General features: G+C 43.9%; 2 protein-coding genes across 6 annotated transcripts; both read right to left on the minus strand.

The window, feature by feature from the left end:
• Positions 1 to 286: 286 nt before the first annotated feature.
• Positions 287 to 6,067, minus strand: LOC143844392 (mas-related G-protein coupled receptor member D-like). Its single transcript, XM_077351440.1, has 2 exons — positions 4,783 to 6,067; positions 287 to 1,764 (listed from the first exon to the last, which is right to left on the minus strand). Exon 2 carries the CDS (start codon positions 1,711 to 1,713, stop codon positions 787 to 789), a length of 927 nt encoding a protein of 308 aa, XP_077207555.1. The 5' UTR covers positions 1,714 to 1,764; positions 4,783 to 6,067; the 3' UTR covers positions 287 to 786.
• A 145-nt stretch (positions 6,068 to 6,212) lies between these two features.
• Positions 6,213 to 15,134, minus strand: LOC143844391 (mas-related G-protein coupled receptor member H-like). 5 transcript variants are annotated; one of them, XM_077351439.1, is made up of 3 exons: positions 14,384 to 15,096; positions 12,920 to 13,012; positions 6,213 to 8,062 (listed from the first exon to the last, which is right to left on the minus strand). In XM_077351439.1, the coding sequence occupies exon 3, from the start codon at positions 8,014 to 8,016 to the stop codon at positions 7,114 to 7,116; it is 903 nt and encodes a 300-aa protein (XP_077207554.1). In that variant the 5' UTR covers positions 8,017 to 8,062; positions 12,920 to 13,012; positions 14,384 to 15,096; the 3' UTR covers positions 6,213 to 7,113. The 5 variants fall into 5 exon arrangements, with proteins under 5 accessions (XP_077207554.1, XP_077207553.1, XP_077207552.1 ...); XM_077351435.1 differs by lacking the exon at positions 6,213 to 8,062 and adding an exon at positions 8,115 to 11,137 and having other exon boundaries at positions 14,384 to 15,134; XM_077351438.1 differs by lacking the exon at positions 12,920 to 13,012 and having other exon boundaries at positions 14,384 to 15,095.
• Between the last annotated feature and the right edge of the window lie 1,262 nt (positions 15,135 to 16,396).

A 16,396-nucleotide genomic window follows, 5' to 3' on the forward strand; every position in this document is an offset into this window, starting at 1 on the left:
TCTATGAGTCTATGATTCATCTTCTAAGTCCTTCCCAGGCATTTCTTACATCCCTGCAGCTCTTTCCCCGCCGCCCCCCCCCCAGGGAGCAGGAATCCTCTGGAAACAGCTCCTTATAAAGATATGACTGTAAATTACAGCAATCACTACAATGACCAAAATACCATATTTATTTATTTTTACATCGTATTTATTTTTTAAGAATCAAGCACACTATGTATTTCCATGCCATAAAAATCATGGATTAATAAAGGGAAAGTACATACACATTACCGTTTTTTAAAGAAAAGAAAAGAAAAGAAAAGAAGCAGAGAGTGGTTTATTTTGGGAGCAGAAGATAGGACTCACAGCAATGTCTTGAAACTTAAGTGTAGAACAATATGAGTAACATATCAGGAAAAATCGTGTTCAGCCGTGAAATAGGCAGCCTAAGGAGGTGGTGAGCTCCCCCTTGCTGGCGGTCTTCAATCTGTGGCTGGACAGGTAATTAACCTGGATGCTTTAAGCTGATCCTGCACTGAGTAAGGGGTTGGACTAGATGTCCTCTATAATCCATTCTAACTCTATGGAGAAGAAGAGTTGGTTCTTATATGCTGCTTTTCTCTACCAGAACATGTACATCGAATTGGCTTTCTCCTTGTGGAAATGCAAGGAATGACCTTGTTGGTATACTCTTTTTAGTTGTAGGATCTGTGGTCGTTCTTGTCTCATCCTTAAGTGAAAACTCTAAGTGAATCCAAATCATCGTAACTATGTCCTACAAGCTTAGATGTTCTAACGAGGGCCTCAGAAGACTGTCTGAGTGTGTGGTTGCAGTTCCATTCCGGTGTCTCTCTCTTCTTTGAAAACTCCCTGGAGAAGAACCTTCATTCTCTTCTGAAATTTGCCACCGTTTTGTCTCCCAGCCAAAAAATAAATCAATGAATTGATGCTACTCTTTAGAGAGGTCCATAAGACAAAATATGCAAATGGAATGGAGCAGTCCACAGAGAAACAGACAATTGTCAGAATAGTAAACAGGAGGTAAGAGAGAAACATAAGCAAAATAGCGTTCGAGAGGTTCCCACCCGGACCGCGTGGTGATTTCAAGCCAACTTTGATAAACAGGGTCAGAGTGGAGAGGATCACAAGGAAGAGACAAATTGAAGTACTCATAATATACTCCAAAGCAATTGTGTTTTCAGAATAACCTGGAAACCAGAGAGTGAACATCTGAATTATGGGTAATCCACAAAGAACAAAAGAAAGAGCCCATATGAAGGCACACACGGTGGTGAATAGCAACGGTGACCTGTGGCCTTGGTACCAATTCGGGAAGAGGACAAACACCCATCTGTCGATGCTCATGGCTGTCAGGAGAAGTTGACAACTGCTAAACATCAAGAAAAAGAAACTTATTAACAAAACAAAAACCACAAGAGGGAGGTCAAGCCCAAACACCATTGGTATATTGTGAGCCGTAGTCATCACAAGCAGAAAAGCAAGAGTCCCAAAGTCAGCAACAGCCAAGTTCAGGGCATAGATGACGAAAGGTTTTCTTTGAACACGGAAGCCGAGAAGCCAGATGATATTTCCATTTCCCAACAGTCCAGCCATGCAGAACAGGATAGTGAAGACAGAGAGAATAATTGAATCCCCAATAATATTATACCATATGAAATATTCTTCACCGGAGCTAGGAAATAAGGCTTTAAGGTTGAATGCATCCATCATGGTTGGCTTGGGCTTGTGGGGGTAATTCCAGCTCTTCTTGAGCCAATACACCTGGTGGGATAAAGATGTTGGGAGAGGGGGATTCAGTTCTTAGAACGGAGCTAAGAAAGCAACCTAGGTCAAAAATATCACTCCGGTATTGCTTGTTCTAGGTACGGAATATGGTTGCAAACCTCCAGGTTTGGCCTGGAGAGTTCCTATCAGTCCAGCAGATTCCCAGACTACAGAGATCAGTTGCCCTAGAGAAAATGACAGATTTGATGGGCTCCATGGTATTCTATAACGAGCCTCTTGTGGCGTAGAGTGGTAAGGCAGCCGTCTGAAAGCTTTGCCCATGAGGCTGGGAGTTCAATCCCAGCAGCCAGCTCAAGGTTGACTCAGCCTTCCATCCTTCCGAGGTCGGTAAAATGAGTACCCAGCTTGCTGGGGGGTAAATGGTAATGACTGGGGAAGGCATTGGCAAACCACCCCGTATTGAGTCTGCCATGAAAACGCTGGAGGGCGTCACCCCAAGGGTCAGACATGACCCAGTGCTTGCACAAGGGATACCTTTACCTTTACCTTTATGGTATTCTGTACCTCTGAGGTCCCACCCCCAAATATCCAGTAATTGCTCCGTCTGATTGTTAGGCCTAGCACTGAACATTTAAATAATTAATTGTTTGTATATCATCCTTCCCCATGAATGGGTTTGGAGCAGTTTGGAACATAAAAACAAATATCACGAAAACAGTGAGATCCATCCTAAAACCATGAACCATGTTAATATTAACCCCTCCCCCACATCTCTATCTATCTCTGTCCAGCATCAGCTTGATCGGTCATTGTTTTTCGCCTTGGAGGAAGAGAGCTTGGTATGGAAATAAAAGGGAGGAAGAGGGGGCACACTTTTTGGAATTTTGAGAGTTCCGTCAGGACCCGGATCTCAACTGACAATTCCGCCAGACTAGATAGGAATAGATTTGGGAAGAGACAGTTAGTGGTACGGCATGTTATAATTGCAGGACATATATGTTGTAAACTGCCCTGAGCTGGTATCTGAGAGGGGTGATACAAATCTCAATCTCAATATAAAATAAATAAATAAATTTAACATACAATATGATTCTGGGCTAAGCTTCCCTGAACTTTCAGCAATTTGTGCTTTGGGGCAACATTCCAGAATTCCAAGGCTGGTCGTTTCATTTGAAATTTTTCACAGTCAGAGTAGTTCAGCAGTGGAATAGGCTGCCTAAGGAGGTGGTGAGCTCCCCCTCACTGGCAGTCTTCAAGCAAAGGTTGGATGCACACTTTTGTTGGATGCTTTAGGATGCTTTGGGCTGATCCTGTGTTGAGCAGGGGGTTGGACTAGATGGCCTGTATGGCCCCTTCCAACTCTATGATTCTATGATTCTATGATTTGGCTGTGATTGTTTGATGTGAGACATTTATTAGCCGCTTCTCCTAGGGCTTGGTCCCTTGGCCTGGGATCATCCTTGGCACTCCCCTCTGCAGAAAACTGAGAGGGTGCAGAGGAGAAGAATGAGGATTTTCTGGGGTCTGGGATCCAAGCTCTAGGAGGAAAGGCTGAGGGATTTGGGAATGTTCACCCTGGAGAAGAGGAGGTTGAGAGGGGACAGGGAGCCTTTCTTGAAGTATAAGAAAGGTTGTCACTTGAAGGAGCGCAGGGAGTGGTTCCTATTGGCATCAGAGGAGAGGACCCACAGTAATGAAACTACATGTAAAATGGTACCAGCTAGATATCAGGAGGGGAAATTCACAGCCAGAATAGTTCAGCAGTGGAATGGGCTGTCTAAAGAGGTGGTGAGCATGCAGCTGAACCTATAATTTATCACAGGAGAACACTCATCTAGCTTCTCCACAGGCATTTCTGTTCCCCCTCAACAGCTCTCACCCTGGATTTTACTTATAAGGATGTGTCTCTAGATCAAAGCAATCACTACGGCTACCCCAAAACACCATTTTTATGTAAAATAAACTGAAAAAACATGATACATTTGCCTTCCGTGACTGTCACCGAGTTATAAATGGAAAGTATTAGTAGCTAGTTTTTTATCAAAAGAAAAAGGGAAATAAAATCAAGAGGCAACTAGCAGGCGGGTGATAATTGCTGGCATGATAAAACAGCATGCCTTGAATTCTGCACAGCCTATCTGGCCTTTGTGCCCCGTTACGCAAAAGAAGCAAACAAAAGCAAAGAATCCAACCAAAAGGGAATGAGAATTCCTCTGCTTTGCACAGCTGACTGTCTTGAAATACACTGAAGCTGAATAGGGCAGAGTTTAAAGAGTAGGGAGTTAGAAGAAGATTGTGAAGACGGTTGCTTGGCTGTCATTGTCTCTCTGGAGTCTAATAGTGTGTCTTCCTTAGCTCTAAGGAAACTCCCAAATTTGTTAGGCCAATGATTGTGGAATTATAGAACAGAATCCTAGAATAATAGAGTTGGAAGGGACCTTATGGGCCATCTAGTCCAACCCCCTGCACTATGCAGGACACTCACAACCCTATCGCTCATCCACTGTCACCTGCCACCCCCTTGAACCTTCACAGAATCAGCCTCTCCGTCAAATGGCTATCCAGGCTCTGTTTAAAAATTTCCAAAGATGGAGAACCCACCACCTCCAGAGGAAGCCTGTTCCACTGAGAAACCGCTCTCACTATCAGGAACTTCTTCCAGATGTTTAGACAGAATTTATTTTTAATTAATTTCATCCCATTGGTTCTGGTCCATCCCTCTGGGGCAAGAGAGAACAACTCAGCTCCATCCTCCATATGTCACCCTTTTAAATACTTGAAGATGGCTATCAAATTCTCTCTCAGTCATCTCCTCTCCAGGCTAAACAGACCAAGCTCCCCCAACCTTTCTTCATATGTCTTGGTCTTTGTTGCCCTCCTCTGGACACGTTCCAGTTTGTCTACATCCCTCTTCAACTGGGGTGCCCAAAACTGATGTGTCATGAATCAGCCCAAAGGAGACTGGCAAGGGACAGATCAAGGGATTGTCTGTAAACAATTGGTCTGTCTTCCCCACTGAAAAATCAAGGAATTCAAGTGAAGAGTTTTGCATACCTGTGTGTAGATCACAGGTCACTGGTTCACAAATGGAAGGTGAAAGCTTCCGGGAAATTTCCCAAGCCGAAAGGAACAAAGTGTCTCATCGAACTCAGACCAAGATGGTTAAGAAACTTTCTTTGGCTTTTCTCAGTCTGCTTGCCAAGGACACGTGACTAAATAGGGAACGGTTCTCTTATCGGTTGTCAAGATAGCCATCGGTAGAAGGGGGGGGGGGGGGCTCCAGCTATGTGAAAATTCTCTATACTAAAAAGGCCCTCTTTTTCAAACACATTTCCCCAGTGACCTCCAGAAAGACAGTTCCAAAATAAGTTTCAGAAAACAGGTCAGTTATATATTTATTTGTTAAAGCTAACTACTCATTCAACCCAATCAGGCTATGTATGTCTTGCTGGGATTCAACGGCCAACAATGTTATTTTTCTCATTGGACCTCTCTTGATTCACGTGCTCTCTATAATGTTATGAAGATCCATCACCCCAAAGAGATTTTTCTGTCCTTGTGAAATGATGGAGCCTGGATTTCCCCAGGGGAGGAAAAGAGAGAGAAAGTATAAGGAGAACATTCAGGATTTTCAGTGAGGAACCAGTTCGGTGAACTGGAACAGCTGTTTTAAAATTTGCACAGAATGTATGCCCTCATCTAGAGACTCCCCACGTTTTAGTCAGAATGGACAAAAGGGGTGAATTTTACCACCCTCTCAATTTAGGTTCTTCTCTGAGCAGGAACAGTCTCTATCTCTCTCTCTCTTAGGGAAAATGGCAGCCTTGCAGAGGTCTTTGGTTGCTTTTAGAATCATAGAGTTGGAAGGCTAGCTATCAGGAAAAAAAATTCACAGGCAGAGTAGTTCAGCAGTGGACTAGGCTGCCTAAGGAGGTGGTGAGCTCCCCCCTCACTGGCAGTCTTCAAGCAAAGGTTGGATACACACTTTTCTTGGATGCTTTAGGATGCTTAGGGCTGATCCTGCGTTGAGCAGGGGGTTGGACTAGATGGCTTGTATGGCCCTTTCCAATTCTATGATTCTATGATTCTATGAAGGGGTCATAAAGGCCATCTAGTCCAACCCCCTGCTCAATGCAGGATCAGCCTCAAGCACTTTTCCTTCCAGAAGTACAGATTTCGGAAGTCTTCATTTGTGGGGAGCTGACCCCAAACTTGCCTGCGCTGTTCCTGCAATCTTTAAAATCAGAGTGCCACCTCAAAAAAAAAAAAAAAGATATTTCTCTAGGCTTTGTGATCAATGGTGATTGGCTATAATTGTGCTTTCTTGCAAGGATCCCATTGGAAGGGAGAAGTGCTGCTGCTCAGGAACTCAGGAAAATCAGAGAAACATCAGCCTGCAGAAACTGTGCTGCTCAGGAACTCAGGAAAATCATGGTAAGCCAACAACAAAAGAATGAAGGGAAAACAGGTGAGAACCAAAATGGTTGAAAATGCATAAAAGTATATTGAAAAATAAAAACAACATATTTAACAGAGCTCAATGTAATTTTTAAAAATAGTTTTTAAAAAGCATATAAAGGGACTATGTCTTTTCCCCTATAGATCAGACACATATCAGTCTAACAAAGGGGTGGCCAGATTGTGGCTCTCAAGATGTCCATGCACTGCAATTCCATGGCAGGGGCTCATGGGAATTGTAGTCCATGGACATCTGGAGAGCCACATAAACACAAACACGTACACATGACTTTAACCTAATGCATTCCAATCTGTGAGATCTTCATTAGAAGTCAAGACCATTTGTTATTCTGTAGCTCCTGATCTTGCACACACAGAAAGACGCAAAATTCAATTTACTGCCACCCAGGGGAGACCCCAGATAGATGCCTGTTGAAAAATGTGTCTGTTGCACAACAACTAACAATAGCAAACTGCAAACCCAGGAAAATGTAAGGGCGTTCTACATAAATACTGTTTTTTTAACCCCCTCCTTGTTTGAAAAAGGAATTTTTATACTGGTATTTGTAACTGTGTGTGATTGTATGGACCACGGATTAAAATCTCACAGATGAAAACATGTTAGGTCAAAGTCATTTGTACCATTGGCGTATATTCTGGACTGATAGGTGTGTGACTTACAGGGAAAAGAAATGTTCCCTTTAGGTTTTTTAATGGCCGAGAAATCTTGCCGTAGGGCGGTGTATTCTCATCTATTTAAATGTCATAGGTGGAAGCTGCCATATAATCAAGTTTTTTTTTTAAATCAATTTGTTGGTGCAGAATAATTTTGCACACCACTATGGATCTCCACGACATCCGTAAAATCAGAAGCATGGGGCCTGGGTGAGATATGATAACCAAAAATTTTATTTGCTCTCCATGGCTTTATTCCTCTTCGAATATTCTCTGGAGGATCTTCCTCATGCTCCCTCTAGGCTGTTTCTTCTTCCTTCTCCCAACAAGGAAATAAATCAGTGGGTTGACGCTGCTGTTTAGCGAGGCACTTAACAATCCATAGCGCATAGAACTGGGAAACGTTTTCCGGGTCAAGCTAGAGAGCAGATAAATGGCATTCAGTGGGAAAGCAAAGATGAGGAAAAAGAGGAGAGTAATGAAGATGGCCATCAAGAGCTTTCTGCGCCGGCGCTGTTGCGGCTTGAGAAATATTTTTATGAACAGGGTCAGAGCAGAGACGGTCATGAGCGGGACACAGAGAAGAGCATTGACAAAGAACTGGAAGAACATGAGGTGTTTATCCCTTTCCACGCGTCTCATCTGGAGGACCGTGAAGTGAATTGCGTTCAGCAGGAAGGAGAGGATCCAGATGAGGGCACACACCACGGTGGACAAATGAGGTGGCCGGTGGATCTGATGCCAAAATGGGAAGAGGACACAGACGCATCTGTCGATGCTGATGACGGTGAGGAGGAACTGGCCCGTGCTGTACATGAAGATGATGAGCTCCTCGCAGATGGGTGTCGAGGAGGAACGTCCCACCGCAAAAAATATCGCCATTGAGATGAGGACTCCGACGTCAGCCACAGCCAAGTTCAAGATGTAGATGGTGAACGAATTCCTCTTCATGCAGAAGCCAAGGAGCCAGATGACAAACCCGTTCCCCAGAAATCCAAAAATGCTGACGAAAATGACGAAGACTGAGAAAATCCTTTGCTCGATGTACACGTAAATTTTGGGGTCCCATTCAGTGAAGTTCGACCAGTACTGATGATCGTCGTCTTGACTTGAGACCATCGCGGTGTCATTGTTCAGGCTGAAATTGGCCGCCATGCTTAGTCGCTGCTCTTAGAAGTCTCTTCTCCCTTTGTAGAAAATCCTGCTAGAATAAAAGACACAGGATGAGGGGAAGTCAATTCCTGCCTCAAGGATAAAATAATCACGCAGGCAGAGTTCCAATCTGTGTTGGCCTGGTCCATGTTACTGCTTTGAATATCTGTTACCCATGTGGAGAACGTTCAATGGAATGACCAGCGCTGTTTTCTCAGGAAAATCCCATGGAAGGTTAGCCAAGTGATAACCATCGAGTAAAAAGAGACACTATTCAATGAGACACAGGGGACTTTCACACACACAAAAGGATGCACTTTCAATTTGCTTCCAATGTACTTTGTAACCGGGGAACATTCTGCACCCTGGTCTGTCTAAAACAGCTTTTCCCCCCAAATTTTTTACCATTGAGAAACCCTGGAAACATTCTTTAGGCCTTGAGAAACCTCAGAAGTGGTGCGATCGTGCAGTATATGGTTCAGAAGGCTTAACTGATTCTGTGAAGGCTCAAGGGGGTGGCAGGTGACAGTGGATGAGTGAGAGGGTTGGGAGTGTCCTGCATTGTGCAGGGGGCTGGACTAGATGACCCATGAGGTCCCTTCCAACTCTATGATTCTATAAGCATAGCTGTGTACATGATCACCCATGACCAAAATGTGTGTGTGTATACATACACACATACACACACCAGGGCTTCATGAAACCCAGGTTGAGAAAACCTGCTCTGAAATAAATGAGACGGAAAGACATTTTACACAAGTCTTTATTCACCTGGCATGCTGATTGGGCAAGGCATTTGGCAGGAGCTGCAAGGGGGCTAGCATCCCCCCCCCCCATTTGCCAAAAGCAAAGGCTATTAAGCCAGTACAATATGATACTTTCAGTTATATGATAATTTCAGCTATTATCTTCAATACCATAAAGAATGAGTATTGATTTCCAGCATTGCTCTGCAAAGAAGTCTTAGGAGAAAAATACACATCTCTGCTCAGATCTCTGAAAGCGGAGGAAGATCAGAAAAGTCAAGAGAAACCAGAAGGGAATAGCAGGAGCAGATGCTGGTGGGTGTTTTGAGGCTTTACCTAAGGTTGCCAAACTCCAGTTGGGGCCTGGAGATCTTCCAGAATTCACTTCCAGACTACAGAGTAGCTACTTCACAGGGTGGACTCTATGGCTTCATACCCAGATGAGGTTCGTCCTCTGGATCTACTATCAAATCTCTAGGGATTTCTCAGCCTGCAGTTGGCAAAGCCTACACATGACCCTTGAATTTAGTGGGCCAATTGACACTTTTCCCGCATGGTATCCTGTCAGTACTTTCCCATCCCCACCAAAACATCTAGAAGCAAGTCCATGAACCCTGCATCCCGTCCCTCAAAACACATTTATGCAAGTCCCTTGCAGGCAAGTGGGCTACCTGCTCCAGCAAATCCAAGCTCTTCCTCTCTTATTTTATTTTATGTATTTATTTAGGGATTATATACCTCCCCTCTTGGACAGACCATCTTGGGACACTTTGCACAGTCTAAAACCCATGAAATGAACAATATAAAATGTAAGAGTTTGAAAAACTCTTACAGGCAGGATTCAGGGCTTAAAAGTCTCCTTCATAATCACCAACTGAGAAATGGTGTTATAACAGCAATAATCTTATTTTTAAAAAAGTTTGTCACTCACAAGGTGTTTGGGCAGGGACTGTGTACAGCCTGCACAAGGATTCCTGGCTTTCCTGGTTTCCCTTTGCCCTAGCATTCATTTCCGACCCTGGGTAAATATATTCTCAGGTCTTTAGGATTGTTGCATAGAGATCTGCCAAAGTTACAGGTGACCTCTAAATCACACAGATCATTTCCCCTGAGGAGAATTGCTACTTTGCATGGGGGCTTTATGACAGCCAAGATGAATGCATCCTTGTTTTGCTAAGGCAAGGTATCGCACTCACAAAAATGAAACTATCTTCTTATTTAGCAAGCATTTTATTTTATTAGTGATGCTATGCGTGTGTGATTTCTGGGGAGCATTTCAAGGAGGCATGGCCAGCTGGCATCACTTCCAGGGTTGTTTGAAACTTAAAGAATATTTCAGGGGTTACTCCATATTCAAAAGATTGAAAAAGGCAGGACTATATGTCCTTACAATAGCATCACAACGTTGTTTGGGTGTGTAGTTCTAGTTCCATCCTGGGGTCTCTCTCCTCTTTGAAAACCCTCTGGAAGTTCACCTTCAATCGCTCCTGAAATTTGCCATCATTCTGTCTCCCGGCCAAGAAAAAAATCAGTGGATTGACACTACACTTTATGGAGGTCCATAGGCCAATATAGGGTAGTAGATTTTCGGAATGCATCACGAAAGAGCCATAGGTCAGAATTGTGAACAGGAGGAAAGAGAGAAGCATAAGTAAGATCACTTTGAAAAGACCACCACACCGACACCTTTGTGATTTCAAGCAGATTCTGATCAACAGGGACAGAGTGCAGAGGATCACAGAAAAGTTACAAATCAAAGTAGTCCCAAGGTGAGCCCAAAGGAGAAATCCGTATTCTATCGGCATGGAATCCGTTAAGAGCAGAAATACAGGCACTCCCGTGAGCGCAAAGGAAAGAGCCCATATGAAAGTACACACAGTGGTGGGGCATACGGCTGACCGGTGGCGTTGGTACCAGTTTGGGAAGAGGAGAGACACCCATCGGTCAACGCTAATGGCGGTCAGTAGAAGCTGACGGCTGCTGAACAGAGAGAAGAAGAGACTGAGGGAAACCTTCACAAGCTCATCGGGGAATGGAAGAAAGTATTCGAAAGACGGCGGGTTCAACCACATATCAAAAAGAAGCAGAATTGCGAGGGATCCAAAGTCAACAGCAGCCAGGTTCAGGATGTAGGTAGCAAAAGGTTTCCTTTTAACGCGGAAGCCAAGAAGCCAGATGACCTTTCCGTTCCCCGCCAGTCCGACAAGGCAGAAGAGAATGATGAAGACGGAGAGGATAATTCGATCACCAATGAAATCGTAGTGGAGGAGATATTTTTCAGTGTGGCTGGGGAATAAGGCCTTAAGGTTGAACCCATCCTTCATGGTCATCCTCAGCTTATGGGGTGGGCGATTTCTGCTTGTCTTGGGCCACCACTCCTGCATGGACAAAAGAGGCAGGGGAAGGGGATTGAGTCCTGGCAGTGGAGCTGAACTAACCATAGAGCTCAGAAATGCCTATTTGGTAGAGTTGCCAGACAGGCCCAATGGCCAATTGCTGATCAGCCATCTGGTGTCGGGTGGGGGTGGAATTGCCTGGAAAAAGATTGAGGCCCAGTTGATATTTCACCAACAGGTTCACAGCACTTCCAATGTGACTCCAAAAAGATGTTATTTAAGTCCGTGACATGGGACAACCCTCTGATACTTGAGCAAAAACTCTACGGTAGAAGCTTAAATTTACCATTTCGCCCAAATGCCAGAGCATCACACCAACATTATTTTTTGATGATGATGGAGAAGAGTTTGGATTTATATCCCATTTTCACTACCTCAGGGAGTCTCAAAGTGGCTTACAATCCTCTTCTCTTCCCCTTCCCACAACAGATGGTAACCATGTATTGGGGAGCCTGAAGAAGGAACAGACTTGGGTATGCTATTGATGGAGATCATTTAGAAACGATCTACTGGTGTTTCAAGATTAGTTTTTCAAAAACGACTTAAATTTATCCATTTTAGATAACAGCATTTGCATCCCACCCTCTTACCCTTAAAAGGGCCACCAGGAGGGGCTAACTATTTAAACAATATATTGTGATAAAATCACTTCATAAAAGAAGAGTTGGTTTTTATACCCTGCTTTTTACTACCAGAAGGAGTCACAAAGCGGCTTATAATCTCCTTTCCTTCCTCTCCCCACGACAGACACTCGATTAGGTAGGTGAGGCTGAGAGAGCTCTGTTAGGACTGCTCTGTGAGAAAATCTGTATCAGGGCTGGGACTTGCTCAGGGCCACCCAGCTGGCTACATGTGGAGGAGTGGAGCATGAAACCCAGCTCTCTCCGGGTTGGAAGTTGCCGCTCTTAACCACTGCACCACGCTGGCTCTTAAAATACACCTCCCAACACACAGCATGAAAACAATTTTAGATCAAGTTACAAGAATAGAGTTGGAATATATTCAAAACAGAGTTAATATACATAAAAAAACAGGAACACTGCCTGGTAGAATAATTCACATAAAAGATGGAAGTTCCCTACTAGGTATGTGCAAAAAAAAAAAAAAAAAAAAAATCAAATAATTTTTGTCTGGATCCAAAATACACAAGTACCCCTTCACTTTTACAGATATGGCTGAATTGATTTGATTGAATCTGAAAATTTTTGCAGTTTCGTCATCAGCTGACCAGCACACTGTCTACTTCCTTTTAAGTGCAGTGGGTGCGCTATTCAGCTGTTGATGACAGGTACCCCAACCGCTCCATTTAACTCCCTTCCCTGTTGGTCAGGCATTTAATTGGAGCAGGTGAGGCACCTGACATCATCAGCTGCTTGGTGCATGCTTCCTCCCACCTTTTCAGGCGCTGCCTTAGAAAGGGGGGGGCAGATACATTTGGGCAGCTGAATTGTGGTCGAATCATGCTTCTGACTGTGCAAATGCAGGGGATGGTTTGGCTCAGATGGACTAGAAAAGGACCTGAATCAGCATGGATTGGGGTACTTTTCAGCTTATCTGAGCCAATCCCCCTTTTCTTTATCCCATGTTAATTTGAGGTCCTGGCTGGTCCAGACTAGCCCAGTTGTAGTGGCTTTTGGAAGCTAAGCAGGGATGGCTTTACTATTATTTATTTATATGAAACCAGTTATTTTAAAAGAAATAAAGAAGAAATAAAGATACAGCTTATAATAGCTCTTGCATTGTACTACTGATGGTTACATTCACCTCTGGCATCCATTCTTCTTATCACTTCATAACAGTTTGTTGAATTCTGATAAAATCTCAACTGAAAATGTTCTGCTTTCCCTCAGATACAATCTGCCCAAATGAAGAAAAAAAACTGATATAAACTTGATCTAAGATATTCCACATTTTCTCGTACATCATATTTCTAGATTTAACTGCCATCTTTTTTTTTAAAAAAAAAAAATGAAATTTCACATAGCTGATCTTTTTCCTGATAAGAGACACCTCCCCCTCCCCTTTATCTAATAATAAGAACAACAATCACTTTATTTTTATAGCCCACCCTTCCCGGTGGGCTCGGGGTGGGTGAACGTCTCAAAATGGGTGGCTTCCTGACCCAAGGTTTGGTCAGGGGAGGGGGGAGCACTTTCGCCTCTTTTCTTTCCAGTCTTTAGATATACTAATCTAAAATAATACATAAAACATGGATTATTTTTTTAATGGAAAAGGGAAAAAATATCCTTCTGAAAATAGGGGGCGGAAGAGAGTACTGTGGTTATTATTTTGGATGGGAGACCAACAAGGAAAGTCAGGGTCACGAAGAAGAAGAAGAAGAAGAAGAAGAAGAAGAAGAAGAAGAAGAAGAAGAAGAAGAAGAAGAAGAAGAAGAAGAAGAAGAAGAAGAAGAAGAAGAAGAAGAAGAAGAAGAAGAAGAAGAAGAAGAAGAAGAAGAAGAAGAAGAAGAAGAAGAAGAAGAAGAAGAAGAAGAAGAAGAAGAAGAAGAAGAAGAAGAAGAAGAAGAAGAAGAAGAAGAAGAAGAGCTCTGAGAGAACAGCTTTAACAGGACTGTGACTAGCCAAAGGTCACCCAGCTGGCTGCATGTGGGAATCAAACCCAGCTCACCAGATTAGAAGCCGCCACATTTAACCAACCCCCATGCAGGTTCTCAAGTCATCTCTGCATGACTCTGTCCTCAAAAAACCTATGGGATTGACACAAACCGGCTACAACTTGGCAGCCCTTTACACCCGCACACAAAATTCAGGGTCATTTGTTTTTTTCTGCTGGTGCTGACTGGACCACTGGATTGTGATTTAGAAGCGCATCCTTAAAAGGATTATGGCAGATGGCGTTTTGCAGAATATGCCTCATGGCTAGATGGGAGAGGATCAGCAGGCAAGTAGAACTGGACTGCATTCAGAAAAGCTAGAAGGACACAGAGCAGCTTTTTTATTTGGCTGTGTCAATAATATTACAACAAAGGAACTGCTACTTCGCTCGCTTCTTCAATTAAAGTCCGCACTGCCCTAAACTCTCCTCCTTATAAGGGGGATGTCTCTAAATTACAGCACTCACAACAACTACCAAAATACCACATTTCTCTACAGCAGATATACAGGACAGATTTACATGCAGGGAGATGCGAGGGGTTTAACAAGGGAGAAGCAAACCTCATTAAAAAGAGAAGGGCTTTTTTCCCCCCTGCACAGATCTAAAACTTACTGCTCAGTGGTGAGGAGAGTAGACAGGCGACCCGGTATCCTGTACTGGGGTGGAAAGACTCGCTGGGAAGTTCGCAAGGCGACCGGTGATGCGTCTTGCCCAACTCGGCACAAGTTGGACACCCAACCCGGTTTGGGTCTTTTCTCTGCCTGCTTGCCAACATCATCTGACAAAACAGAGAACGGTTCTCTAATCAGCTGCTGAGATAATCATCAGTATCTGGAGAAGGTGGAGGACTCCAGCTGAGCAAAGAGTTTTATCGAGTTTAAAAGGCGCTCTAAAGGGGGGGGCATCTTATTATAATTATTTAACATATATGGCAGGGGTGCAGTATAGCCAGGAGATTCTGAGATGATCTGGCAACCAGGCAAGACACACTCAGAGATATTTTTGCCTTGGCCTGCTCCTGTGGACAGATCCTTGGGGTACTCCAATTGTCACTCTGTTCCAAGAAGATGCTGAACCATTAACAAGTACCCTCTGGGTACAATTTATCAACCAGTTATTGATCCACCTGACAGAATTAGGATCCATACCACATTTTACCAACTTGTCTATAGCAATATCATGTGGAAATTTATCAGAAGCTTTACTTAACTGCAGATAAACTATGTCCACGGCATTCCCCTGATCCAGCAAGGTAGTCACTTTCTTGAAAAAAGAAATAAGGTTGGTCTGACATGACTTGTTCTTGCGAAACCCGTGCTGAGTCTTAGAAATCACAGCTCTCATTTCCAGCTGCTCAAGGACCGAGTGTTTGATTATTTGTTCCAAAATTTTGCCCCCTCACTGGCAGTCTTCAAGCAGCAGCTGGGCAAATCCTTCTCCTGGATGCTTGAGGCTGATCTTGCATTGAGCAGGGGGTGGGACTTGATGGCCTGTGTGGCGCCTTCCCACCCTAGAATTCTATAAACCTTATTTCTTAACAATGTAATTATGTTTAAAAAACTGATTCCACCTTAATTGTCTGAAAATAGCCCCAGTTCATCTGCTCTCAGGTAAGACACTGAATCATTTAAAATGTCCTTTGGAAGTCCCAAGGGACATCTGATAAAAATCAAAAGCCATTACCCGGCCATACAAAGCTGATTGACATAGGAAGGCTGTGGCTTAGTGGAAGAATGTTTGATTTTCATGCGGAAGGTCCCAGGTTCAATCCCTGGTGCCCCCAGTTTATAGGACCAGGCAATAGAGGATGAGAAAGACCCTTGCCTGAGACCCTGGAAGGGCCTGCCAGTCTGAGTAGAAAATACCAGCCTTGGTGGATTGCTGGTCTGATTCGGGAGGTCCTTTCATGTGTGATCTGTTATCCAAGACTGCCCATCTCCCAGTATCTCATCTTGACAGGCCTTTAACCGTTATGTGATAAAAACAATAGGCTGTCCTAGCTGAGTAAAGGTCAGGAAATGGGGAGTAGATAAGTGACAGGAAGTCAGAAGAGAGGCATTTAGGGTTGGAGTCCTCCCAATATGACAACTGTTCTTCAGACTATGGTTTCTAAGGAGAAAATGGTGACTTTAGATGGCTGGTTCTATGACATTATAGAAGAAGAAGAATTGGGTTTTATACCCTGCTTTTCCCTACCCAAAGGAGGCTCAAAGCGGCTTACAATCACCTTCCCTGTCCTCTCCCCACAACAAACACCCTGTGAGGTGAGTGAGGCTGAGAGAGCCCTGATATTACTGAAGAAGAGATGGTTCTTATATGCTGCTTTTCTCTACCCAAAGGAGGCTCAAAGCGGCTTACAATCACCTTCCCTGTCCTCTCCCCACAACAGACACCCTGTGAGGTGGATGAGGCTGAGAGAGCTCTGGGATAACTGGGACTGGTCCAAGTTGACCCAGCTGGCGGCATGTGGAGGAGGAGTAGGGAATCAAACCTGGTTTTCCAAATCAGAGGCCGCTGCTCTTCACCATGACACCAAGCTGACTAGGAATGGCCAGGAAACAGAATGGTTTCCTTCTTCTGATTATTAATATTATCTTTCTGCTGTGTCTTGAAGTGCTGGAGGGA

This window comes from Paroedura picta, chromosome 9 (genome assembly GCF_049243985.1).
Source record: "Paroedura picta isolate Pp20150507F chromosome 9, Ppicta_v3.0, whole genome shotgun sequence".
NCBI classification, from domain to species: Eukaryota; Metazoa; Chordata; class Lepidosauria; order Squamata; family Gekkonidae; genus Paroedura; species Paroedura picta.

What these genes read in the sequence shown, in the direction of transcription:
- LOC143844392 (XM_077351440.1), bottom strand. Translation starts at nt 1,713, where the DNA reads ATGATGGATGCATTCAACCTTAAAGCCTTATTTCCTAGCTCCGGTGAA.